This window comes from Chenopodium quinoa, unplaced genomic scaffold (genome assembly GCF_001683475.1).
Source record: "Chenopodium quinoa cultivar QQ74 unplaced genomic scaffold, ASM168347v1, whole genome shotgun sequence".
NCBI lineage: Eukaryota > Viridiplantae > Streptophyta > Magnoliopsida > Caryophyllales > Amaranthaceae > Chenopodium > Chenopodium quinoa.
The window spans coordinates 901,340-928,871 of NW_018744582.1; the positions used below are offsets into that span (position 1 = coordinate 901,340).

At 36.5% G+C, this 27,532-nt stretch overlaps 7 protein-coding genes across 8 annotated transcripts; all 7 read left to right on the top strand.

The window, feature by feature from the left end:
• The first annotated feature begins 45 nt into the window (after positions 1 to 45).
• On the top strand, positions 46 to 3,690 carry LOC110699196 (UDP-glycosyltransferase 76B1-like). The gene is made up of 2 exons (XM_021876688.1): positions 46 to 653; positions 2,204 to 3,690. The coding sequence occupies exons 1-2, from the start codon at positions 200 to 202 to the stop codon at positions 3,079 to 3,081; spliced, it is 1,332 nt and encodes a 443-aa protein (XP_021732380.1). The 5' UTR covers positions 46 to 199; the 3' UTR covers positions 3,082 to 3,690.
• A 1,189-nt stretch (positions 3,691 to 4,879) lies between these two features.
• On the top strand, positions 4,880 to 7,152 carry LOC110699197 (UDP-glycosyltransferase 76B1-like). Its single transcript, XM_021876689.1, has 2 exons — positions 4,880 to 5,692; positions 6,090 to 7,152. Exons 1-2 carry the CDS (start codon positions 5,200 to 5,202, stop codon positions 6,980 to 6,982), a joined length of 1,386 nt encoding a protein of 461 aa, XP_021732381.1. The 5' UTR covers positions 4,880 to 5,199; the 3' UTR covers positions 6,983 to 7,152.
• Positions 7,153 to 7,740: 588 nt separating this feature from the next.
• On the top strand, positions 7,741 to 10,417 carry LOC110699198 (UDP-glycosyltransferase 76B1-like). The gene is made up of 2 exons (XM_021876690.1): positions 7,741 to 8,497; positions 9,359 to 10,417. Exons 1-2 carry the CDS (start codon positions 7,996 to 7,998, stop codon positions 10,222 to 10,224), a joined length of 1,368 nt encoding a protein of 455 aa, XP_021732382.1. The 5' UTR covers positions 7,741 to 7,995; the 3' UTR covers positions 10,225 to 10,417.
• An 8,044-nt stretch (positions 10,418 to 18,461) lies between these two features.
• On the top strand, positions 18,462 to 24,542 carry LOC110699199 (probable splicing factor 3A subunit 1). 2 transcript variants are annotated; one of them, XM_021876691.1, is made up of 3 exons: positions 18,462 to 19,478; positions 20,294 to 22,567; positions 24,080 to 24,542. In XM_021876691.1, the coding sequence occupies exons 2-3, from the start codon at positions 20,414 to 20,416 to the stop codon at positions 24,344 to 24,346; spliced, it is 2,421 nt and encodes an 806-aa protein (XP_021732383.1). In that variant the 5' UTR covers positions 18,462 to 19,478; positions 20,294 to 20,413; the 3' UTR covers positions 24,347 to 24,542. The 2 variants fall into 2 exon arrangements, with proteins under 2 accessions (XP_021732383.1, XP_021732384.1); XM_021876692.1 differs by having other exon boundaries at positions 20,399 to 22,567.
• An 87-nt stretch (positions 24,543 to 24,629) lies between these two features.
• LOC110699203 (probable splicing factor 3A subunit 1) lies at positions 24,630 to 25,505 on the top strand. The gene has a single exon (XM_021876696.1). The coding sequence runs from the start codon at positions 25,004 to 25,006 to the stop codon at positions 25,307 to 25,309; it is 306 nt and encodes a 101-aa protein (XP_021732388.1). The 5' UTR covers positions 24,630 to 25,003; the 3' UTR covers positions 25,310 to 25,505.
• A 156-nt stretch (positions 25,506 to 25,661) lies between these two features.
• LOC110699201 (probable splicing factor 3A subunit 1) lies at positions 25,662 to 26,467 on the top strand. Its single transcript, XM_021876694.1, has one exon. It carries the CDS (start codon positions 25,966 to 25,968, stop codon positions 26,269 to 26,271), a length of 306 nt encoding a protein of 101 aa, XP_021732386.1. The 5' UTR covers positions 25,662 to 25,965; the 3' UTR covers positions 26,272 to 26,467.
• A 106-nt stretch (positions 26,468 to 26,573) lies between these two features.
• Positions 26,574 to 27,429, top strand: LOC110699202 (probable splicing factor 3A subunit 1). The gene has a single exon (XM_021876695.1). It carries the CDS (start codon positions 26,928 to 26,930, stop codon positions 27,231 to 27,233), a length of 306 nt encoding a protein of 101 aa, XP_021732387.1. The 5' UTR covers positions 26,574 to 26,927; the 3' UTR covers positions 27,234 to 27,429.
• The last annotated feature ends 103 nt before the right edge of the window (positions 27,430 to 27,532 follow it).

Consider the following 27,532-nt stretch of genomic DNA (forward strand, 5'->3'; position numbering starts at 1 on the left):
ATTTCTCAACATGTGTTGATATCACTGCTTTCAATGTTCTAATAAAATTCTGGTCCACCTTCAGAAACAGGGAAGTTGTGGTCCAGGACTCCAGGGATACTGATGTCTGATGCAAGCTTTTCTTAAATAAGAGGGCGGTAATGCTGTCCAGTATCCCTCAACCTAAAATCTAGCTAGGCTGCCTGTAGTGCAATAACAGATGGATCGACGAAGATTGGTGTTTTTTCCTTTGCCATTGCAAGGCCACCAGACTCCAATGCTTCAACTCGCAAGCATCCTGTATTCTAAAGGATTCTCTATATCTATCATCCATACCAACTTCAACTCTCCTAATCCTGCTAATTACCCCGATTTTACCTTCCACTGCATCCCTGATAACTTGTCAGAAAGTGAAGCTTCTACTGAAGATCTTACACTGCTTCTGCATAACCTTAATACGAACTGTGTGGCGACTTTCGAGGCTATTCTATCACAACTAATGTCAAAATTTGATGTTGCTTGCTTAATAACAGATATTATATGGTATTTCACGCAAGCTGTTGCTGATAGCTTTGACCTTCCAAGGATTGTGTTGCGGACTAATAATCCATCTTCTTTCATGGCTTTCACTTACTTGCCGCTTTTTAGAGAAAAGGGTTACCTATCTGCCCAAGGTACATTCTAAAGCTTGTATTTTTAGCTGTCATTTTTACCTTGCCTAATGCTATCTTCTGCAAAGCATTTGAAGCCTACCTAGAAGCTTCCATAGGGATAAGATTTGAGAAGAACCTGAATGAGAGATGATAAGAGTTTCTAAGAGCTTGCACATTGTTGCGGCCTCAACCTTTGCGGCACCAGTCTTTGTTCTTTTTCTTTCCTTCCCCCTCATTTTACACTAACGTTGTCCCCGTTGATTAACAATGGAAGGTCACCACACTTTATCTCGTGCTTTATACTTGTACCTTACCATATATGCTCCTACCCAATTATTCTGTATTACATCTATATTCCTTAAAATCAATATATTTAAATAATTTGTACGATATTAGTAAGAGACAAATGTTGAATGTAATTCATTAATGATGGAAAGATGGGCAATGGTGTTTTCTTTACCTAGTGATACTGCATTAAATCAAAATGAGCTTGCATTGTGTTTTATGAACTTAAATTGGTTTCAATTTATACACCCTCAAATTAAACTCCTAATTGAGGACTACTCCCTTTGTTTCTAAATAAGTGATATTTTTGCCTTTTGATGTCTAACTTTGATGTTATATACCTCTCAAATCAATAGAAATAATAAAAATTACGATGTTAGATTTGTACTGTTATGAGTTTACAGTAGCTTCATTTTATTATTTTTGTCAAAAAATATTGAAAGAAATCTACTATCAATGTTCAGCCTCGAAAATCACTTATGTAGAAGTTGGGTGGGTGCTAAATAATTTCCCAACACTTATTCATCACCTGCCAAGTATGTGCTGGTCAAGAGCTCAAGTCTGATATCTACTTATTTAATCCTTAATTGGCTAATGACTTTGAATTTGTGCTGCTCAGTGCTTTGACACATAAACATGCATGACATCTTTGCTCTCTATGCATGAAATTTGAGCTTTTCTTGATTTCTATGATGTCTATATTTCAATGGTTATATCTAATTACTACTTGAATTTTTTGAAATTAACTGAATTCTTGCTGAATATTGTAGATGTATTTCTTTTATCCCCTATAAATTAGTTGAGCCCCTGTTGTGCATGTTTAGATTTGTTATGACTTAAGATGTGATACTTTTGGAAATAGTGAAGAAGACATCAAGATAAGCAAGTTATTTTCTTGGGACAGTCTACATGTTTAGTAGCTATAGTTGGCAAAAGTATCCTTCAGTTTGGGTCGTATTCAAACAATGAATCAATAAGTCTATAAGTATATAAAAAAGAAAAGAAAAAGTTCATGATCGTCATTAGGTTAATTGGGCCCTTCAATTACTATAGATTTCTAGTTTGGTCCCAACTCTCTCATTCAAGTCTACTGATTTCAATTTTCAACCTTAGTTTGTAGTAGATTGTTACTTGTCTACTACCTTAGTTCTTGGTTGATCCGGTATTGCACATGTCATCTCCAGTTATCTAACCTTCTAGTATACTGTAAACCTATCCAATGAAAAAAAAAGTAGTATTAGATTATTTCATCTGTTACACGTTTCTTAATTTGCATGCTGTCACAGGCACTCAGCTAGAAGAACCAGTACAGGAACTTCCACCTCTGAAAAAGAAAGATATTCCTAGGATTTACACTCGATTTCCGGAGCTAAATGATGAAGTAACACATAAGTTGATGGAAACAACCAAAGCTGCAAGAGGACTTGTGTTTAACTCTTTTGAAGAACTTGAGGGTTCTTCATTCACATTGGTTCGTCAACACTTTCAAATACCAGTTTTTGCAATAGGGCCATTTCAGAAACAGGTTAAGGCTTCTTTTAGTAGCCTATTGGTGGAGGACCGGAGTTGCATTCCTTGGTTAAGTGCTCAACCACCAAAGTCTGTGTTATATGTTAGCTTTGGTAGCATAGCTGCTATTGATGAGACTCAATTTCATGAAATTGCATGGGGGCTGGCTCATAGCAAGCAGCCGTTTTTATGGGTCATTAGACCTGGATTGGTCCGGGGATTAAATGGGCGAGCTCCATTACCAAATGGGTTCTTGGAGATAGTCATGGGCTGGAGCAGGATAGTTGGGTGGGCCCCACAAGAAGAAGTGTTGGCACATCCTGCTGTAGGTGGGTTTTGGACTCATTGTGGATGGAACTCGATTTTGGAAAGCATATGCCAAGGAGTGCCTATGATCTGCCTGCCTTTCTTCGGTGATCAGATGAATAATGCAAGGTATGTAACCGACGTTTGGAGGGTTGGATTGCGGTTTGAGAAGGGGTTAAAACGAGAAGATATAGAGAAGGGAGTCAGAAGCCTAATGGTGTTGAAAGAAGGCAAAGAAATGACACAGAGGGTGGTAGTTTTACAAGAGAAAGCAAGTCTTTGCATTGAGAAAGGTGGATCATCTTACCAATCCTTGGAGAGTTTAGTTGCTCATATTTTGTCGTTTTGAATGAGATTGATCATTACTCAAGAGTCAAGAGCTTTAGTTACACTTTTTTTTCTTTTAATTGAACATTGAACATCTTCTGAGCAAATATAGCAACTAGTCTTTGTAATTGTATTGAAATACAGTAGTGCGGCAACTGTAAGTAAGTAGAAGACTGGAAGTCATGCTCCTTACTCTCAGTCAAAAATACAAAAGCAAATTCCAGATTATTGGTATAGCTGTCTATATTTGTCTAGTATTCGTAGCCTAATCTGTTAGGCAAATAGGCTTTTCTGTTACACAACATGTTTGAGTGTTACCTTGTCAAAAAAAATAAAAAAATGAAGATGATGGGCGGCAATTTTCCAAATAAAGGAAGTAACAACTCATATTTATAGTGAATAGCTAAACCACGTTCGGTATTTACCATGTAATGCCCGTATTTTAACATGACTTTACAAACATGTCCCCATATAAAATGTACCCTATTTCACTTTCACTTTCTTTAACCACTCTCTAACTAGTTACCCCACCAACCACCAAACAACCATCACCTACGAACAACCACCACGTCATATTTTAAAAAGAAAAAAAATTGTTTTACTCTTCACCAATTAGCGCAAACGGTGAATGGACGAGTTTAAGGAAGCAACGACTGAAATTTTAGAATGTTATGGGGGGAAACGCTTAAAATTTTAGAATGTTATGGGGGGAAACGCCTGAAATTTTAGAATGTTCCGGGGGAGATTCTAAAATTTCAGGTGTTCCTTCCATGGAACATTCTAAAATTTCAGGCATTCGTCTGGAACGACTGAAATTAAAAAAAAAAAATGTAAAACAAGTACCTGATTGCCAACCCCCTTACCTTCCGATTTCTTGACATCGTCCCTTGTAGCCGGTCGCAACCCTTGGTGGCGACATAATTGTGGTGGCTTTGCTTGATGGTGACGGAATTGTGGTGGTTTGCTTGGTGGTGGTTGAGGATGAAATTCTTAAGGTGAAGAGAGAGAAAAGTAAAAGTGAAAGTAAGAGAGAGAAGATTGAAGAGTTATTTAAGAAAAAGTTACTTAAGGGAGTTCATATAAAAATACGGGAGTTACCCGATGAATACCGGACGTGATTTAGTACCCCTATTTCTAATATCGTTACATCGATTGAAAGGCAGTAATTATGGTAATGGATTTCAACCTCAAATATGTGCTTATTTGTAATTTTGAAATAAAAACTCGTATCAATGTCCTGAAAAATAGAAAATGGAAGCGTCATCCACCTAATAGCTGCTTTTTTACTTGTACCGTACAATACATTACAACTATAGATGTGACACTAAACAATAACGAGAAATTAGGAAGAAAAACATACTTTATTTGGAGATGATTAAGTATTACCAATATCATATGCAAATGACAAATGAGACTTTCTTCCAAAACTATTCCAAAATACAACAAACAATAAAGAGAAATTATAAAGAAAAACATTCTATAAAGAAATACAACAAACAATAGCATGCATACGATTATACGAATGACAAGTGGAGACTTTTCTCCTAAACTGTTACAAAATATAACATTACTCATGCAACACTTTGATTGTTTGCACTATAAGTATTCAGTTAGTGGCTTTGATAAGATAATAGCAAACAACTTCATTATAATGTTGTTATAAATGTTACAATGTATATTTGCATTGTATCAACATTTTATAATTTAATTGACAATTAAATATATTAATGCTCAAAGTTATGTATTGGCAAACACGTCCAATCAAGTGTTAACAGTGAGAGTATTTGCTAATGCCAACCAAATGGGGCGTTAGATGTTTTAGCCATTTACAAATCCGATAACAATTGCAATTTCACTACATACAAGACCCAAACAGAATGTACCAGTCTACATGCTAGAAGGCCAAAACGACAATAGGATCAATTATTTATTCAACAAAAACTTATCTTGTTGAAAGTTGTTGCAAGTTCCAATTATTGTACGCAAGCATATAACCTGCAAATTCTTTCATACCATGAACCAAGACAAACTTTTTTTAAAAAATCAAAAAACAAATCAAGACTAACAAAAGTTGTTTAGAGCTTTAATTAGGCTGTCAAAGAAAATCTGCAGGCAACAAGAAACAGCAAGAAGTACTTCAATGGAGAAGCAAGACAGCAAGCTGGGTTGCAGAGTAATACTGCTTCCCCATCCATATGTAGGCCACACAACTCCAATGTTCAATTTAGGATACGCGCTTTATTCTAAAGGATTTTCCATCAATATCATCCAAACTCGTCTCAACTCTTATGATCAAACTGCATTTCCTAACTTCACCTTCCACTACATGGAAGGAGGACAATGGAGTCTTGAAACTCTGGCTTCCTCATTCGATCCTTGGGAGATAGTAACTTTACTGAATAAGAGATTTTCAGCGCCTTTTCGAGTATCCTTGACCCAGGTCTTGGAGGATGCTACTAAGGGCACAGAGCCAGTTGCTTGTCTGATATCAGACCCGATATGGGATTTCGCAGGAACAGTTGCTGATGAATTCTACCTTCCAAGACTTGCTCTAAGAACTGGTGGCTTACTTGCTTTTGTTCTATATGAATCACTGCCACTTCTACGGCAAAAAGGCTACTTCTCCCTCCAAGGTATGTCTATTTCCTACTTTCCTAGCTTGTCAACTTGAATAACTTCTCCATCCAAATCCAAAACAAAGTCAACCTGCATACAAGGAAAGACAAAGTGTCAGCAAAACCTAAGATCTGGTAGTTTTCAAATTAACCGGCTGTCATTGTATAACCATAAATCTCCAGAGCCTGGGTTTAGATGACGATGATTTTGTTCGCATCTCCATGATTCATGCAAATAGTTAGCCATACACATACATGTACGAGCACACACAAAAGTTTATGTGATCGTTAATCAATTCTAATTAATATGAGGTGCTGCAAGCAAGAAAGGAAATACTGATGAGCATATATATATATATTCTGTACACATGTATTTATGTTTTTCCTCATTCCTTTAACTGCCTCTATCCTTCAGAGAGTGAACAAGAAACAACTGTGTTGGAGTTTCCACCCCTCAAAGTGAAAGACCTACCATCAGATGCAAATCATGATAAAATTGCTGCTGTGGTTAAAGAAGCCAAGAGTTATCATCTGGGATTCGTTTGTAATACATTCAAGGAGCTAGAAGGGTCTTTATTAGACCAATTTGGCAGAAGTGTTCCCGGTATTCCCGTCTTTCCAGTAGGCCCACTGCACATATACCCCTCAACTAGTATGGGTGGAAAACACAATCAAGACCACAGCTCCATCACCTGGCTAAACACACAAGCACCAAATTCTGTATTATATGTGTGTTTTGGGACTATTGCAGCAATAAGCAAGGATCAGTTTGAAGAGATAGCTTGGGGTCTTGCCAACAGCAAACAGCCGTTCTTGTGGGTGGTCCGACCCAGGATGATTAATGGCTCAGATACGGATGAAGACAAATTACCTGAAAATTTTCTCGAGGCTGTGAGTGGGAGAGGCTATATTGTGACCTGGGCACCACAGCTAGAGGTTTTGGCCCATCCAAGTGTTGGAGGATTTTGGACTCACTGTGGTTGGAATTCAACTATTGAGAGCATTTCCAAAGGAGTACCCATGATTTGCTTTCCATTTTTTGGGGATCAGAAGATGAATACTAGACATGTCAGTGATATCTTGAGGATCCGGTTGTATTTGGAGAAAGGGCTAGAGAGACAGGATATAGAGAGCGCAATCAGAAGACTGATGTTGGAAAAAGAAGGCAACGAGATGAGAGAAAGGATAGCAGCTTTGAAAGAGAAAGCACATAGTTGTCTCATGGAAGGAGGGTCTTCATATGAAGCTTTGGATCAGTTAACTAATCACATTATATCATTTCGTGGTACTGAAAGACCTAGGATATGAACTCAAGTAATACCATAGACTCAATTGAGTTACAAAGTATTACTTTTACTCTACAAGGTGAAATAACAGAGGCCTCTATCTTATTCAAACTCTTTTCTTTTTTATTACAGAGTATTATTCTTGAATGTATTTAGACATTTATGGCTGTAACTTGGACTAAATTTTCTTCAGTTAGAAGTCTAAACTCGATTGTGATGCTGATAAAAAATCACCTCCCCTCTTTAATAAAAAAAATTCCATTTTTAGTCCCTTTCCTCTCTTTCCCTTCTGCTCTATTTTTCTCCACCATTGTTATCCAAACACACCGTTAGACTTATGTTCAATAAGAAATAAGAGGAAAACTGATAGATTAGGGAAAGAGAGGGAACGAGAAAGGAAGGGAAGGGAAGAAATCGATTTGCATATTAATTCTCAATCTTCTCAAAACTTTCAAGGTTTAATAATTATAAAGGAGGAAACATCTATTTTCGCCCCTCTCCCTTCCCTTCCCTTCCCTTCCCCCCAAATCACATCCAAACAAGAATTAATCGGCCCCCTCACTCTTCGTCTCTTCCGGCAATTTAAGATTCCCGTATCCACCCCTCCCCCTCCCTCCCCCACATCTCACATTCAAACAAAAAATAATCAGCCCCCTCAATCTTCGTCTCTTTTGGCGTTTAAGAATTCCTCGTCCACATACTAAAAAAATTTACATAAACCACATGTACAAAAGCTTTGAATCTCCAATGCATTATGGGACCAGTGCATGGTATGGGGGAAGCTGAAAAAATATCAATGAAACAGTTGTCCATGCACAATCACATGTTTTATTAGTGCTACAACGCATGCATGTACTCTTCTGCTTTTGGCTGCTTTCAATGTAATTCCAACAGGCAAATTTCTAAGAAATCACTGACGGTGCTACCACTTCGGATTCTGCATCTTCTATAAATTCCCTACAAATTAGTAAGCATTTCTGGGCGTACCAAAACCTGTACTGCTATACAACATATCACAGAGAAACCTTTGACCAAATGTCCCAAAGATTAGCCAAAGTTCCCAAAGAGGGAGCGACACAGCAAAGCAAGATAAGATTAGTCCTATTCCCTCTACCCTTGCAAGGCCATATTACACCAATGTTCCATCTAGCCACTCTTCTCCACTCAAAAGGTTTCTCAATAACTATCACCCAAACAAAATATAAATCTCTTGATCCTACCCTATTCCCGCACTTCACCTTTCACCTCCTAGATGATGGCTTGCCTGATAATGCCACATTCGATCCAAATAATCACACCATGATCCTAGACACCCTAAACACAAACTGCTCAGAACCGTTCAGAAATTGCTTAACCCAGATTTTGAGCAAGGAGCCCATTGCTTGCCTTATTACAGATCCTATGTGGTCATTCACAAAGTCTGTTGCCAGTAGCCTCAGCCTTCCCAGGATCGTGCTGAGGTGTGCTAGCATGTCTACCTTTTACGTTTATCATTCCCTGCCATTTCTACGAGAAAAGGGTTACTATCCTCTCCAAGGTACTAACCTCAACATCTTTGCTTTGGCAGTATTTGAATTAAAATTATAATCGTACATAATTATTTATCACTAACATATAACCCATACCAACGTAATCTTTATATAAACATTATACTAATCCATATTTGTTAAGGAATCATTAAGGATAATGATGAAAAAGTTTAACTTGTACTAATTGGATAGCTTGTCTAATTTTTGGGGACAATAGAGAAAAGTGGTTATAACTTAAGGGGAAAAGCGTAAATTTGTTTAATACAAGGATCTTAAACAATTCTTGTACTGGATTTTTCTTCAACTTGTTGATAAACAGAAAAATACAGAGAGTTCCGGGTATCAGCACAAAAGATAGGCAAAAAATTGGTACAAATTTTACCTCATATGCGCCATAAACATCATGGTTCAACATCAAAGGCTAGAAAGAAGAATTCATCAATCATATACTCCGTACCATGTACTCAAATGCAAAACAGGACACAAGCCAAGCTAAAATAACTATAGGCTTTCAAAATAATCATCAAAGAAACAAAAAATGGCCCTAAGCACCTATCTAACACGTGTCAACACTATAATATGTTTATCAAAGCAACAACTCGGGGCAACACCTCGGCCACACTTGTAAATGTATTTTACTAAATGTTTTAAAACTATTTCTCACGGGCCGCACACAAGTACATGTATTATTACTTGATGTCTTAAGATTTAACATGTCATTAACAGGCCTCATACTCACTATTATTTGTAGTTTTGAATTTCATTGCATTAACTAGCAAATTCTAATTTTCTATTCTTTATGGCATTTCCTTCCATTCAAATTTTGACCACTCATCTAGGTCTATCTCTCACACAAACATATGTTTCAGAGACTAAATCTGATGAGCCAGTACCAGAGCTTCCACCACTCAAAGTCAAAGACCTACCTCCAGAAGCAAAACATAACCTCTTGGTTGATATAATTACAGAAATGGAGAATTCACAAGGTATCATCTGCAACACTTTTGAGGAACTTGAAGATTTTTATATAACAAGAGTACACCAAGTCCTTCCCATCCCCATCTTTGCAGTAGGTCCAATACACAAAAACTCACCAAGTTTTCAGGCTAGCATATGGACGCAAGATCATACATCCATTTCATGGCTAGATACACAAGCCCCCAAGTCAGTGCTCTATGTTAGTTTTGGAAGCATGGTACAAGTGAGCAAAGCTGATTTTGTAGAGATAGCCTGCGGATTAGCCAACAGCAAGCAGCCGTTCCTATGGGTAGTTCGTCATGGCTCGATTGAAGGATCAGATGAAATTGATCCACTCCCCTTGCCAGAGGGTTACTTAGACACAATAGGTCAAAGAGGGAATATTGTTAACTGGGCACCTCAACAAGAAGTATTAGCCCACCCTGCAGTAGGAGGTTTCTGGACTCATTGTGGATGGAACTCAATTATGGAGAGTATTAGTGAAGGTGTACCAATGCTTTGCCTACCTTTCTTTGCTGATCAGAATATAAACACGAGGCACATAAGCGACCATTGGAGGATCGGAATGGAGCTGGACAAGGGAGTGAAAAGAGGTGAAATAGAGAGAGCAATCAGAAAACTGATGGTGGAAGAAGAAGGTGAAACAATGAGAAATAGAATCACAGCTCTGAAAGAAAAAGCAACTCTTTCTGTCATGGAAGGTGGCTCCTCATACAAATCCTTGGAGAATCTCACTAATTATCTATTGTCATTCTAATCAATGTATCCATTGTATGAGATCGCACGTAAGTGTGCATCATGCTCTGAAGAAAATAAACAGTGTCAATGTTAAAAGGAGCATACTAGCATGTGGAAGAACTTTATGAAAGACTCTTTAAATATATACAGTATCATAGATTTGCAACTACCAAATATAGAACATTTAGTATCTTCTAACATAAATTTTTGAGAAAGTTACCTTAAGACTATTTCATCTTCACCTTATTATTTAAAGGTCTTCCGATTTGAAAATTTTAAGGTCTAGTTTGAATTATTATCTTTATAATTTGATTTGGTTTGATATAATTTGATTTAACAATGATAAGTAAAATGTAAAAATAACAAGTGAATAGTTATGTATGTTGGCAGGTTAAAAGACTAGGTTAGAGCGAGGGAAAGCTCTAACAATTGTGGAAAAGTCCAATTGTAATAGGTTGTAACTAGGAGTTTTGGTCTATTATGGTGAAAAGTTTTTTAGGAAAATACCTAGTGAGTTGATGTTTTAATTCCCTGGAAGGTTTTCTTGTTAATTTTGTTGTCTTCCCTTTTAAGTTGCTATGTAATTTTGCTTTAGTTCCGCGATAATTGGCCTATAAAGAACTTACTACAATCCACCCCCCTCTTTTATCTCACATATCAAAGGCTATTATACACTGGTCCAAATCCAAACGAGGGCAAGAGGCTGAAATCGTCTATTTTGAGAGACTATAGACCAGACTTGTTCTAATACCTAGCAAAAAATCCATGCTTGATCCGGTTATGGACCGGGTTTGAGATTTCAAACTTCTTAACAAAAAAAAAACACAAAAAAAGATAGAAGCATTTCATATTATCTCAATCACTATACAAAGGTCAATTTTGAATAAACATTAAGAGGGTGAATTTCAAGCAAACATAAACAATGAATTTAAGAATTAAACCAAAATTTGAGTGGAAATGAAACTAACCAAAACAATCCATGAAAGCCTTAACATAATTATCCTCCAGAAGTCTCGTTCCGCCCAATAAGAGCACCACCACCGCGCCACCCGGGGGAGGAGGCGGCGTCGTTTCGAAGAAAAAGGATGTGGGTTGGATCGGCAGCGTTCGGAGCACCACCATTACCGGAGGAATGCCGCCGGCGAGGTTCCTGGCGACGAGGTCGATTTAATGACAGGTGGAAAATGTGATTAATTAACAGTTTTTATAACCTACTTAATTTTTAGGGTTTTTCTAAGTTATACCCTTAAGATAATCGAGTTTATAATGCGTATCCATGCTTTTTAAAATTTCTAAGTTATGCCCCTCAACTCACTACCATTAATGAATGGTACCCTTCTTGGGATTTCCACGTCACCTAAAGTTAACTATAAATTTAATAAAAATATGATAAAAGGTATGGAAATGATGGGAGAAAGAAATTTTAGCCATTGCAAGCCTAATAACGAAAACTGAAGCCACGAAATCACACTCTCAATTAAGTTTTAAACAACTAATAAGGGTACATTTTAGTATTGATAAGCAGTTGAAGGGCACGGCTTAGAAACTTGAAAAAGCATGGATACACCTTAGAAACTCGAATACCTTAGGGGTATAGCTTAGAAAAACCCTAATTTTTATTTTTCAAGGTAATCTATAGTTTGGTAATCACCCAAAATTGTACTTTGTACTATACTCCATATTATCTTGTACTCGTATTTCCTTTTTTTTTTTGGAAATTTTCCATATTATCTGAGACATTGTACATTGTATTATGTATTTATTTTTATATAATACAAGTGCAGTAGAAAGATATGATCATTACCATGAGGTTGGAGGTTTAATCCTATCAAATACTATATGACTGTTTTCCTTATGAGTTTTTTGAGTTTGACCACAAGAAATAGGGAGAAATTTTTAAATAAAGTAAAAAATGGGGAGTATCAAACTCGTTAGGATATGCTTCCCTTTTTTTTTTCTTTTCAGATGACGCGTTTTGACTTTAACACTATTCACACATTTTCCCTTTGACCGCTTTTGTGATTTATACATCATATCATATCACTAATAAATAAAATTGGTCTCGCAATTAGGCCACGAGACATCGGCACTTGACATTCCAGTTTTTCGCCAAGTGTCAAGCCACATAGGCGACAAATATAGATATTATTGTGATTAGATTAGACGTCACGTTAGATTAAATTGGATAAATTTGTTTAGGATTAAAAAGTATACATGAAATAATTTATAATTAAAAAAAAAAAAATTATTGACAATAGAATTTTACTTATAACAGCCACCACATATTATAATTAATATGAATATCCAATTAACAATAGAATTTTACTCTTATGCGAATAACCACGCAATTATAATTATAAATATGGTCATGTATCATTAGTTGTTTTAGTCTACCACTGATACCATTAAAGCTTTTTAATCGGGTATTCTTCACATTCGATTGTAATATTTTTGTGTATATTTGTGATTTTGTTAATGAAATTAAAGAAGTTAAAAACTACTAATATTAGGACACAACAAAAACTGTACAATACAAGGGAATCTTGAAGTGAATTTATATCAATGTTTAGCAATGTCTTAGAACTTTATCGGTTTTTCACTTAAAAAGTGTTTCAATAAAAAAAATTATTTTCATGCTAATCATATATATATATTCTATTCAGCATTATCGAAAGGATTTATTTGACCGTATTTAACATTCAAACGGAAAATTAATCCTAAAATTTTATTTACAATTCAAGCATCGCCCGGGCACAAAACTAGTAATGAAATATAGTCACGATACATATCTTCAAAATATCAACTTTTTTATAATATTTTATTATTGGCAATTAAAAATATTAATGGTTGAATATGTACATTGACAAACATGACTAAAGAAACGTGTTAACTAAAAAAAACGAAAGAATTACTTGGATAAGATGGATAGCCTAGTACTATATTGTTTTAATTTTCAAAACACTGGTTTTCCTCGGTCTTTAATGCTCATCTCTAACCATTAATTTCTTCAACTATGATTAAGTGTAAGTTAAATCTAAAAATTTACATTGAGAAGATTTAAACGATATCTTACATGCTATTTTATATATACACATAGAGTACTAATCATAATCTACGATCAAATACGTCTTTATTTTGACCACGTTAATACATTTGATGTTAGTATGATACATATGAAGTTTTTTTTTTTTATTAAGGGCAATACTCCATAGTAATAATAGGTTTATGTAGAGGCTTATTTTACCTTTTTTCAAGTTTGTGGAAAAAACCTCTTATTGTTGTTGGGAGTTTTAAAAAAGAAAAGGTTTGTATTTCCTTTCAGGTAAAAGCTAACGTTAGATAAGATGACTAAAAGTGAAAAAATTAAATTAAAATGAACATTAATTACAACGATCGACGCGTGATTTTGGCATGCATTCCCAAATTAATACCACTTTAGAAAATTGTTTTAAATGCTTGAGAAGGTATTGGGTGCGGATTGCCACACGCAAATTATGCGTGCACAAACTTAATTGGCTAATATATATCACTTGTTGGCTGATATGTTTCATGTATGTGTTGGCTGATATGTTTTATTTGTTGGCTAATATATTCCTTTTGTTGGCTGAAATGTTTTTTTTTTGTTTTTTTTAATATGTTTCTTTTGTTGGCTGCTATCAGACATCAGTTGGCTGATATGTTTCTTTAGTTGGATGATATTTTTATTTTGCTGGTTGATATGTATATTTTAATTGTTGGTTTATATGTTTCATTTTGTTGACTGATATGTTTATTTTTGTTGGCTTAACTGTTGCTTTTGTTTGCTGATTTCATCCTTTTGTTGGCTGATATACTTCATTTGTTGGTTGATATGTTCCTTCTATTGGCTGATTTGTACCTTTTGTTGGCTGATATATTCCTCTTGTTGGCTGATATGTATCTTTGGTTAGCTGATAGGTTCCTTTTGTTGGCTGATACGTTTTTATTAATGTCTGATATGTCCCTAATGTTGACTGATATCAAACATCAATTGGCTTATATGTTACTTTTATTGGCTGATATGCGTCATTTGTTGTCTTTTTATTTCCTTCTCACTTTCTCTACCCTTCACTCTTCTTCACAAAATCATGGGCAATTTCTCTCTTCCCCATGCATTCTTTCTCTCTTTGCTGATCTTATGACGGAGGAAATAAGATAAAGTAGAGAAGATTCATATGACATCAGGGGCCAACATTAATTAGAGATTCATAATCTCAGCCCAAAATCACTCTTCTTTTTTTGCAACCTCAACTCTCTTCTCTCTTTCATACGGAGTACTAGTACTACGCATAATTAGCAACAGTAGCACTTATTCATTCATCATCAATGCTCAATTAAAACCCAAAAAAAAGCAGTAAAATCCCCAAATTGAAGCTCCATTAACGGCGTCCACACCTTCTCCTTCCTCCACACTTTCTCTCTCCTCAACGCAACTCCCTTTTCAACCCAATAACCACCCTCTTCGTTGGAGGTTGCTTTTTTCGACCACAATTGATGGCCGAAGACAACGCGCCATGATGAACCTCCACCAGCGAACTTAAATCGTGCAATGCATCACCAACCACCGTCCATCGCAAATCGCACTTCGTTATCTTCGTTTTGAAGGGTTTTCGATTCAATCGGAAAATGCATCATTTTCTTCGATTTGGTTGGCTGATTTAAGCAAAATGATCTTTGTTTGTGAATTGTGAGCCCTAAAATCCCAATTTTCTTCGACAATTGTAATGAATGGGTAATGTGTTTGAAGGGGAGGGCTGTCGCACGAACTATTGGGTGTGGACTACCGCACCCAATAGTTTGTGTAATTGCTTATCCAAAGCCCCGGGGACGTTCGTTAGTAAGATCCTTCCTTTCAAATGCTTTGCAAGTTCATAAGTGTTTCAGCTAGCTAGGAGCACTTTTTGCCTTGAAGAATTAATGAATTGTAATAGATAGCGAGTCTCATACATGAACTTTTGAACAGGTTTATCTATTGTGATAGTAATAGATTTATCTATATATGGTGATAGTACTATTAAGTGAACAAACTATTACGAGACATGTCGCCTAAATTTTAAAAAAGGCTTGAAAATTATTTCCTTTGTTTCATAATAATCACAACATTTTGACTGACACACATACCAATGCACAACTTTGACCATTAATATTTGTAATTATATATCAATACTAATATTTTAAAACAGGAAGTTGGAAGAACACTTGTCCTCTTCGTGTTTTTAAAATATTTTTTGTTTTTCCCTTTTTTTACAAAAAATTCAATCAAATAAGGTTTCTATCCTCTTTTTCCTTCCATCCCAATTCCCAAACGATGTATCTGTTCGGTTTAAAAAAAAAAGAAAAAAAAAGGATGTATATGTTCTTATCAGTTTGTAATTCCCAAACGACGCTATTATCCTCTAATTCCTCCATTAAATATTCATAGATGAATTGATTACAAATTGTTCACTGCTACTTTATCAATCATCTTTTTCTTTCCTCACAATTTATCTGATTATATTTTTCAAGGTTAGTTATAATTTTCCTTCCTCTTAATTTCTCATATTTTTTAATCAATTGCTTTTCTGATAATTGTGTTGATTGATGGTGTCAAGTCGATTCTTCAATTTGTTGATTACAATGTTGTTTTTGGCTGTAGGGACATAATAAATGGATTTAATTGATTGAATGTTGATGGAGTTGAGGCGACAATTCTTCAATTAATTGGTAATGAATTTTTTTTTTCTTCCCCTAATTTAGTTTTAGCAATGAATTTAATTTGCATTCCCTCTTTACTACCCTTAATCAAATTTGGGATTGAATACTACTATCTCTCTTGCCTTTTCTCTTTCCTGGTTTGGAGTTTAATCAATTATTTTATTTTTCAAGGAGTTTCATTATTTTGATTTAACTTTTTTTTTTAAAAAAAAAAAAAAAACTTAACAGAAATTTGAGAACATTTTGTCTCAGATGTTTTGTTTTTTCAATTGTTTTTCAATTTCTATATGATTAGTCGATTTGTTAGAAGCTGCATATGTTTTGTGTTTTTTTTTTTTATTTTGTGAACCAATCCGAACCTGCCACGTGTCCGCCACAAGGATCAATCAGCGTCTGCCACTTGTCACTCTATGAGAGGTCCAACATGGACTAATCAGGCCATGCCATGTGGCCCATAACCAGCCAACTTGGAAAACGACCATCAGGCCCGAATCCCGAGGCAAGCCCAATCAGTCCTAGGTTTTCCATTTAACCTAATATTGGGCACGTACTTCGAGGCTATAAAAGCAGATGATTAGCCTCCATTAAACACAGGATTAACTTACCGAGAGAAGCCTAAACACACGTGCATACTAATCGGTAGACCTTACTTAGCATTAATTGCACCCCCTTGAGGCTACCCACCGTAGCCAGATTGATCACTCCTCTCTCCAGAGGAACCAGATCCCCTTTTACTTTTCGTACCATTTACTCCTCAAACACGTTCTAACTTGATCGTCGGAGGCGGAGCCCCCATCCCTGGGGTTTCCGTTGTTTTTAAGGTACAGGCGCACGGATCCAGTCCCAGAATTGTAACTCTCCCGCAGGACATCAAAAAACCCCGAAACAAAAAGGATTGAACATATATGGTTAGTTAAAGTTTATAAGGTTTGGATCTTATTCCAAATTTATTTTCCTTTAGAATTGATGGAAAGTTTTAGTTCATTTGATATCTTCCATAATTTTCTAAGTTAGATGCATGAATAATGTTGCTTGTTCCCTTGATTTTATTCTCTAATTTTTACTTTTTTTTTTTTTTTTTTTGTTAATAAAGAGTAATATTATTATTTGATGGGTTTATTTTTTAAGAAATACATTGATGAATACCACTATTGTAATTATTTTTGTAAGAAATATCATAATGAATTCCTTTGTATAATCCTTTCTTTTGTTGACAAATGAAAATCAGATTTAATTGTATCCATAATATAGTTTCATTTTATTTTGGATCATTAGAAGGTGAGGTAGGCATGGTTATTCTCCGAAATTTAGTAATAGTTTACTTCTCTAAAATTTATATTTGACAAGATGCAGGATGAAAAATTGGTAGGTTGATTTGGCTTACTTCTCTAAGTATTGTTTATTTATTAATTGTGATTTTGTGTGTTTTGCAGGTGAAATTCTTTATTAAAAAACTGAACAATATATTGGATGGTAGCTACATCAATTTTGTGAGAAAAAAATTGTAATAATTTAAGATTTTTTAGATGATTAGTAATGTATAAATGATTGTATATTCCTTTGCATCTTCAATAGTGTTAAATAATGAGTGCTATAATCAAAATTTAATGTATTAGTGTTTAATTATGCTTAATGATGTTTTTGGATGCATAAACAAAAATATAAATTGTTCTTCGCGATCAATAAACATGCATATTTATTATGATATAATACAACTTTTTTTTTGAAAGAAGATATCATACAACTTTTTAATTAAGAATAATGAATTAAATTATAAGTAGTATTTTCTACAATGCAATTTATATAAACATATAATTTGATTTGATTTAAATGTAGTGCAATCTAAGTATATAATACAAAAAATCTTTAATCAAATAATTCAAAAATATTTAACTAGCAAGTTTGATCCGTGCATCGCACGGGCTAAATACTAGTTAGTATTAAAAAAAGGTATAAAAGGTTAATATACTAGTCCATAAGTATTTTACATGACAACATAATGTTTTTTTATATATTGATAAAAGTATAGTCGAGGTAAGTATATAAATACCGAGTAGTGCAAAATTCAAAATATTGCAATTATTCCAGAGTACGAAACGTAGGGAGTAATAGTGTGATACGTAGAAAAAAAAATGTTTATACGATAAAGGCGGCAAATAGAAATACTTTTCGATTTATGGATGCTAGAGTGTATCCGTGCTAACACACGGGATATACATACGATTATATGTAATACGATTATATGTAGTATGTATATCTAGAAAGAAAAAATAGTAGAAGTGGAAGTTATAGAAAAGTTTTTTTTTTTTAGATGTGAAAGTTATTTAAAGTTTATTGTAAAAAAAAGTGCTTAGGTTTTGAGAAGGGGTTGGGAGTGTTGTGGTTGAATGTTGAAAAACAATCTTAAATTATAGGAAATTTTAACTTTTGTTATTACGAAAACAACCCTATTTCACTTTTACTACCCATCTAAATTTTTGTTTTATTTTATTACCGGCCAAAACCGAAAATTATAAGTTTTGCTGGCACTTAACTTATTTTCCATTACTTCCCGTCAAAAAACATTATTTTCCATTACTATTTCGTTTGTGGGACCCACTTATTTAACTCCTTCCACTTTCTTCTTTTTCTCTCTCCACGAACCTCCTCATAGCAGCCCCATCCCAAACTCCCAACCATTCTCCGGCAACACCACCCGCTCTACGGCTACTCCCCACCACGCAATCATCAACACCGATCATTACTACTAATAAGCTAAGAATCTCAGCAATTTGATTAATTGAAGAAATCGTGGCCTCAAATTGAAATAATTGAGCAAAGGGTTATCGATTTGGGCTAAAATTGGAGCTTGCGGTTCTGGATTATGGGATAGCGGCGTTGCTCAGTAGCGCGGCGGCGTGGTGCTTCTCGGTGCAGAGTGGTGCGACGGTGGCTGGTTGATTTGGTGCGATTATTGGTGTTGGGCTGCCGGCTGATTGTTTCTGTTGGTGTGCGGCAGTCCGGTGGTGGTTGTTACCGGCTGCTATGGCCGAACAGGGGTGAGATGGGGCTGCTGTGGTCAGTGTTGTGAGATGGTGATTTGAGGTTTAGTTGGTGGTAGTGGAAGATGCGGCTGGCGATGTTGGCGGCTACTGTTGGTGGGGCGAATCCGCGAATGGTGAGAGTTATGCTGCTATGCGATGACAGAGGTGGTGTGTGGACTGGTGCAAGGTGGAGTAGTTGGTAGGGGAAGCTGCAACGTGATGTTGCTGTTGGTTTTGTGGGGTGGCTGTGTGCAGGGAGCAGGGGAGTTATTGGTGGATTTGGGCGGCTGCTCTATACTTTTTGGTTTTAGGTGGTAGCAAAAGTGATATAGGAATGTTTTGGTGGTAGCAAAATTCAAATTTCCTAAATTATATACTTCGTATAATATTTCCCAATAAAAAAGGGAAAATTTATCAAATAGCCCTACGTGTTTGATATCCTGCCTCCTAAGAAGACGACATACTTGCAGTAACTCATTCATCAATCCTCCGCTCCTTGTTGTGGCGACAATTTTGATCTCCTCTAAGAGATTAATAGGTATGAATTCCCTCTCGTTGTTTTTCATTACTAATTGTTCGGTTTGATTAGAATCTGAAATATATAAATCTTTTGTTTTTTCTTGCCGGTTTGATTCGGAATTTTGAGCTTTAATTAATAAATATTGCATGTCTCGGTTCATTGAGTTTCTTTTATTTCACTTGATTACATCAATTCGATTTGGGCGGTCGTATTTCTGGATTTTAGGGTTTATGTATTTTGGGTTTCTTTTATTTTTTTTGGATTCGTTTTAATTTTATTTCATTATCTGGTTAATGTTTGTCTTCCATATTTTCACTCAATTTCTTAGGGCTATGGTTTCTTGGGGTTAAATTTAGGTTAAGGGGATATTCATAGAGATGTGCAACTGTATAGAATTTTTGATATCTAATTTGTTTATCAATCCCTTGAGAATTGCGATCTGGAAAAAAGCGATTGGTCTGAGCTAAGCTAATGCAATAAACAGTAGGATGTGAACCTGTGAATTGCTTTCTCGCTTACAATATTAAACAGTGAATGAACACTAGAATGCTTTGTGTTAAGGGTGGCTGATAGTTGGAAGAGTCTCTATGTGAGGTGTTATTAGTCTGAGAATGGAAAGACAAGCAGCAAGGCCGTTCTATATCCTTGGAATATGTGGATATCATAGAAAACATGTGCCTTCCTGCGTGTACATGTTACTAAAAGTTACCCAATGTTGTTTATATAGTTTTTTTTGTTAATATTGTATTTGTTTTTTCTTAAATGTCATTTCTCATATCATAAAACGAGTAAAAGTGTAAAGTTTCTTATTTTATGGGTTATTATTGATGCAGATCCGAAGTGCAGTGGTTTAACCCTCTGATACTTAGCCTCTAATGCCCTGGAGATTCTGTGGTTTATTGCATCAGTTTGAGTTTTTTGTTACTGTGTGTTGACAGACAGGGTGTTGCAATATGATGGGCACATTATCAATATTACCACTTCCAGCTCCACCAGAAGATGGGGATCTTGGCCCAACCCCACTTGCTCAGTTGCCTCCTGACGATGAGATGAAAGAAGCAGAAGATCAAAACAAAGCTAGCAACGTGAGTTCAGTGCCAACGCATACAACACCCATTGGAATTATCCACCCCCCACCGGATATTAGAAACATTGTTGATAAGACATCTCAATTCGTGGCAAAGAATGGGCCCGAGTTTGAGAAGAGGATTATTGCCAGTAATGCAGGGAATGTGAAATTTAATTTTCTTAATGCTTCAGATCCTTACCATGCTTATTATCAACATCGGTTGTCGGAGTTCAGAGCACAAAATCAATCTTCAGGTCAACAACCGCTTTCTCAGCCTGGTGATACGATGGCCTCGGAGGCTGAGTCTGGTGTCCTTGCCGATGATGTAGCTGCTGCAGATGAGAAGCCTGATCCTTCTGCGCAATTCAGACCTGTTCGTAAGGTACTTGAGCCTCCAGAAGCTGAACAATATACTGTAAGGCTGCCAGAGGGGATTACAGGGGAGGAATTGGATATTATTAAGCTTACTGCACAATTTGTTGCTCGAAACGGAAAATCCTTTTTGACAGGTCTTACTAGTCGAGAGATGAACAACCCCCAATTCCATTTTTTGAAGCCTACACATAGCATGTTTATGTTTTTCACTGCCCTTGCTGATGCCTATTCTAAGGTTCTGATGCCTCCAAAAGGCTTGACTGAAAAGCTAAGGAAGAGTATTGCTGACCGGACAACAGTCCTTGAGCGGTGTTTGCATAGGCTTGAATGGGAAAATTCGCAGGAGCAAGCTAGGCAGAAAGCTGAAGATGAAATTGAGCAAGAAAGAATTCAAATGGCTATGATTGATTGGCATGATTTTGTTGTGGTTGAATCAATTGACTTTGCAGATGATGAAGATGAGGCACTGCCTATGCCAATGACTCTTGAAGAAGTTATAAGGAGAAGCAAGGTTTCAACGAAGGATGGGGATGAAGAGGAAATTGTTGAGCCAGGAAAGGAGGTAGCGATGGAAATGGATGAGGAAGAGATGCAGCTTCTTCAAGAGGGTATGACAGGTGCTACCCTTGAGGAAAATGGTGAGGAAAAGAAGGATGAGGTTAAGGCTGATATGGATGAAGATGATCCTCCAATGAGAATTGTGAAGAACTGGAAGCGACCTGAAGAGAGAATTGCTGCTGAAAGAGACCCAACAAAGTATGTGGTTTCTCCAATTACCGGTGAACTGATTACCATAAGTGAGATGTCAGAACATATGAGGATTTCTCTAATTGATCCAAAATACAAGGAGCAAAAGGAGAGGATGTTTGCCAAGATTCGAGAGACAACCCTTGCTCATGATGATGAAATTTCCAGAAACATTGTGGGACTTGCTCGTACTCGTCCAGATATATTTGGTACTACAGAAGAAGAAGTATCTAATGCCGTCAAAGCTGAGATAGAGAAGAAAAAGGATGAGCAGCCTAAGCAAGTCATATGGGATGGTCATACAGGGAGCATTGGTCGCACTGCAAATCAGGCCATGTCGCAGAGTATGGGTGGTGAGGATCAAAGTGAGATCAATTACAATGATGGGAGGTCTCTCCCTGGTCCAGCTGCTCCTCCTCCACCAAGACCCAGTGTTCCTATGCTTCGTCCACTTCCTCCCCCAGCTAATTTATCTGTGAACATGCCACGTGTACCAACCAGCAATATTCAGTATTCTACTCCAACCTCTGGTGGGCTTATGGCACCACCCCCACCTCGTCCTATGTACACCTTAAGCCAAATGGGTCCTCCGCCACCTCCTATGCAAATGCCTCCTGGACAGCAGCATATGATGATGAATCGCCCACCAATGCCTCCAGCTGGGTCCATGAACGAACCTGGCATGCCAGTACCTCCTGCACCTGGATCTCAATTTACCCCGCTTGGTGTTCACCGGTCCTTTACACCTGTTCCACAACATGGTATGCCTGCTCCACCAATGCCTCAAGGAATGCCGCCTCCACCCCCACCACCAGAGGAAGCTCCTCCTCCACTTCCTGAGGAACCAGAGCCCAAGAGACAGAAGTTGGATGACTCTGCATTGATTCCGGAAGAGCAGTTCCTTGCTCAACATGCGGTATGCTTTCTTTTTCCCTGCCAAATTCTGTGCTTGAAATTTTCCTTCCTGTCTGTCTGTCTGTCAAATGCTTTGTCACAAAATCTGCAAATTTACTACTGTCTAAAGCTCTTTCTGTCATATTACTATGCTTTCTTAGTAGCTACTTCTCTTATTTTAGTGAGGCTCTACGGCATGTATTTTTATAGCATATTTCTTTAGTTGGTAATACTGACCTGTGATGTCTTGTTTTACAAGGCGTGAATGTTGAAAGGACAGCTAAATATTTAAGCTGTGTGAACAAGACTCATAAGCATTATTGTAACATACTAGTTATATGAACTATTTTATATTCTATATCTCTGAACATGAAAAAACAAAAACAAAAAAAAAAAAAAACTTTAATAGCATATATATAGAGATACTGAAGTCAGCTAAGTGTTTTTCTTCTAATTTAAGTAAAATAAAAGTGCTCTTTTGTTAAAAATCATTAATTTCGGTTTCCACCACATTCCAAAACCTTTTCTGGTCATAATCAAGGGAAGGGTTGCTAAAATTGTTCCCTTTTTTTTATTTTTTTATTTTTTTTTATTTTTATTTTTTACTGTGTGTGTGTGTGTGTGTGTGTGTGTGTGTGTTTGTGCGTGTTTTAAAGGTAATTTTCCTACATCTTTGTTTAATACATAGGTGATACATGGTGACATCAACAATTACAAATAGTATTCCAGTGTGATATTGTGAAACTCTTAAAGCCCAGTGTGATAATGTGAAACTCCTTGAGCTGCTTTATGATTTGGATGGATTTGTGTATTGCTGGGTATTCAATTGTGGCGTATTCTAGGCTTCTGCTAGCTAGTATTCTGACACATAATAAGAATTGTAAAAGAGGGAATAATTTTAGTCTCAAGCATAATGGCGGTGAATGTGTCATTGCTGGTATGTCCACTGTAGGATATAGGCAGTGAGTAGGCTGCCAGTGTCTGGGTCGCTACAAGTGTAGATATGTGTATAATGTGCTTTGTTCTTTTTGTTCTGGGTTAGGTATTGATTATTATATAACTTCATTCTTTATAATTGCAGCACTTAGACTTTCATGCTTTGACAACTCACAATTGAACCATTAATATCCTTACTTTAATTAGTAAATTTTTTAACAAGTTGATATTTGAAATCATGCATCGAAACAAATCCAGTGACATTTTACACTTGACTTTTGGTTTTGTATATTTGAGTAATCTTGTCAAAGTGGGGTATTTTATTTTTTAAAATTACAAGTGTTGCAATTTAAAACAATGTAAACCTGATTACTGCTCATAACTTCATTTTGATGTACCTTTTTCCTTTCCATCATCACCTTTAGATGTATGCAATCTAGACCCGATTATTGCAGGGTGTCTTTGTTCTGCGCAGACATAATCAAGCTGCCACCTTCATTAGTTAAGAAGAAGAGCATATTCTTAGCTAAATCCTTAACCCTACCTGAATTACATGAGATGGAGCTAATAGTTGCTTTTGAATGTTTTTTCTCTTCAGGGACCTGTCAGGATCAACATATCTGTTCCCAATGTTGATGAAGGGAACCTCAAGGGACAAGTTTTGGAAATTGTCATGTCCTTGAATGAAACTGTTGGTAGTCTGAAAGAAAAAGTATCTGGGGAAATTCAACTTCCAGCAAACAAACAGAAATTGAGTGGGAAGGCCGGTTTTCTCAAGGATAATCTCAAACTTGCTTATTACAATATTGGAGATGGAGAGACCTTGACTCTTTCTTTGAGGGAGCGTGGTGGCAGAAAGAGATGAACAAATCACCTAGAGAACCCAACGAAAGGCCCTTGTTGGAGTACTTCCTAAGAATTTTTCTATATAATCCTGTTCGGTCCATGAATATTTCTTTTCAGATGATATCTTGAATTTTTTGTGCCCATGTATCTTAAGTTCAGCCTTGCAACTTCTTTATTGTTGTTACTAATCTGATTCTATTTGCCTTTGCAGCTCATCACTTATGCTCACAAGTAGTCATGTCATGATTCTGATACTAACTTTTCTTCGAGTATAGTTGACCTCAGTAACCGTAATTTGTTGTTTTAGTCTGTAATTGGATATCTAATTATTTTATCTTAGTAGTGCTGATATTTTTGGAGCACTTTTTTTTGGTGGTAGGGAAGAATACTCTTTATTCTGGGCAAGGCTCCTTCTATTATGTTGGCAGATCTCCCAGGTACCTTTCGTGGTGCGTGTTATACTGCTGCGCGGCTTCTTGTCAAGTGAATACTGCTCATAACTTCATTTTGATGTACCTTTTTCCTTTCCATCATCACCTTTAGATGTATGCAATCTAGACCCGATTATTGCAGGGTGTCTTTGTTCTGGGCAGACATAATCAAGCTGCCACCTTCATTAATTAAGAAGCAGAGCATAGTCTGAGCTAAATCCTTAACCCTACCTGAATTACATGAGATGGAGCTAATAGTTGCTTTTGAATGTTTTTTCTCTTCAGGGACTGTCAGGATCAACATATCTGTTCCCAATGTTGATGAAGGGAACCTCAAGGGACAAGTTTTGGAAATCATCATGTCCTTGAATGAAACCGTTGGTAGTCTGAAAGAAAAAGTATCTGGGGAAATTCAACTTCCAGCAAACAAACAGAAATTGAGTGGGAAGGCCGGTTTTCTCAAGGATAATCTCAAACTTGCTTATTACAATATTGGAGATGGAGAGACCTTGACTCTTTCTTTGAGGGAGCGTGGTGGCAGGAAGAGATGAACAAATTACCTAGAGAACCCAACGAAAGGCCCTTGTTGGAGTACTTCCTAAGAATTTTTCTATATAATCCTGTTCGGTCCATGAATATTTCTTTTCAGATGATATCTTGAATTTTTTGTGCCCATGTATCTTAAGTTCAGCCTTGCAACTTCTTTATTGTTGTTACTAATCTGATTCTATTTGCCTTTGCAGCTCATCACTTATGCTCACAAGTAGTCATGTCATGATTCTGATACTAACTTTTCTTTGAGTATAGTTGACCTCAGTAACTGAATTTGTTGTTTTAGTCTGTAATTGGATATCTAATTATTTTATCTTAGTAGTGCTGATATTTTTGGAGCACTTTTTTTTGGTGGTAGGGAAGAATACTCTTTATTCTGGGCAAGGCTCCTTCTATTATGTTGGCAGATCTCCCAGGTACCTTTCGTGGTGCGTGTTATACTGCTGCGCGGCTTCTTGTCAAGTGAATACTGCTCATAACTTCATTTTGATGTACCTTTTTCCTTTCCATCATCACCTTTAGATGTATGCAATCTAGACCCGATTATTGCAAGGTGTCTTTGTTCTGGGCAGACATAATCAAGCTGCCACCTTCATTAATTAAGAAGCAGAGCATAGTCTGAGCTAAATCCTTAACCCTACCTGAATTACATGAGATGGAGCTAATAGTTGCTTTTGAATGTTTTTTCTCTTCAGGGACTGTCAGGATCAACATATCTGTTCCCAATGTTGATGAAGGGAACCTCAAGGGACAAGTTTTGGAAATCATCATGTCCTTGAATGAAACCGTTGGTAGTCTGAAAGAAAAAGTATCTGGGGAAATTCAACTTCCAGCAAACAAACAGAAATTGAGTGGGAAGGCCGGTTTTCTCAAGGATAATCTCAAACTTGCTTATTACAATATTGGAGATGGAGAGACCTTGACTCTTTCTTTGAGGGAGCGTGGTGGCAGGAAGAGATGAACAAATTACCTAGAGAACCCAACGAAAGGCCCTTGTTGGAGTACTTCCTAAGAATTTTTCTATATAATCCTGTTCGGTCCATGAATATTTCTTTTCAGATGATATCTTGAATTTTTTGTGCCCATGTATCTTAAGTTCAGCCTTGCAACTTCTTTATTGTTGTTACTAATCTGATTCTATTTGCCTTTGCAGCTCATCACTTATGCTCACAAGTAGTCATGTCATGATTCTGATACTAACTTTTCTTTGAGTATAGTTGACCTCAGTAACTGAAGTTGTTGTTTTAGTCTGTAATTGGATATCTAATTATTTTATCTTAGTAGTGCTGATATTTTTGGAGCACTTTTTTTTGGTGGTAGGGAAGAATACTCTTTATTCTGGGCAAGGCTCCTTCTATTATGTTGGCAGATCTCCCAGGTACCTTTCGTGGTGCGTGTTATACTGCTGCGCGGCTTCTTGTCAAGTGAATACTGCTCATAACTTCATTTTGATGTACCTTTTTCCTTTCCATCATCACCTTTAGATGTATGCAATCTAGACCCGATTATTGCAGGGTGTCTTTGTTCTGGGCAGACATAATCAAGCTGCCACCTTCATTAATTAAGAAGCAGAGCATAGTCTGAGCTAAATCCTTAACCCTACCTGAATTACATGAGATGGAGCTAATAGTTGCTTTTGAATGTTTTTTCTCTTCAGGGACTGTCAGGATCAACATATCTGTTCCCAATGTTGATGAAGGGAACCTCAAGGGACAAGTTTTGGAAATCATCATGTCCTTGAATGAAACCGTTGGTAGTCTGAAAGAAAAAGTATCTGGGGAAATTCAACTTCCAGCAAACAAACAGAAATTGAGTGGGAAGGCCGGTTTTCTCAAGGATAATCTCAAACTTGCTTATTACAATATTGGAGATGGAGAGACCTTGACTCTTTCTTTGAGGGAGCGTGGTGGCAGGAAGAGATGAACAAATTACCTAGAGAACCCAACGAAAGGCCCTTGTTGGAGTACTTCCTAAGAATTTTTCTATATAATCCTGTTCGGTCCATGAATATTTCTTTTCAGATGATATCTTGAATTTTTTGTGCCCATGTATCTTAAGTTCAGCCTTGCAACTTCTTTATTGTTGTTACTAATCTGATTCTATTTGCCTTTGCAGCTCATCACTTATGCTCACAAGTAGTCATGTCATGATTCTGATACTAACTTTTCTTTGAGTATAGTTGACCTCAGTAACTGAATTTGTTGTTTTAGTCTGTAATTGGA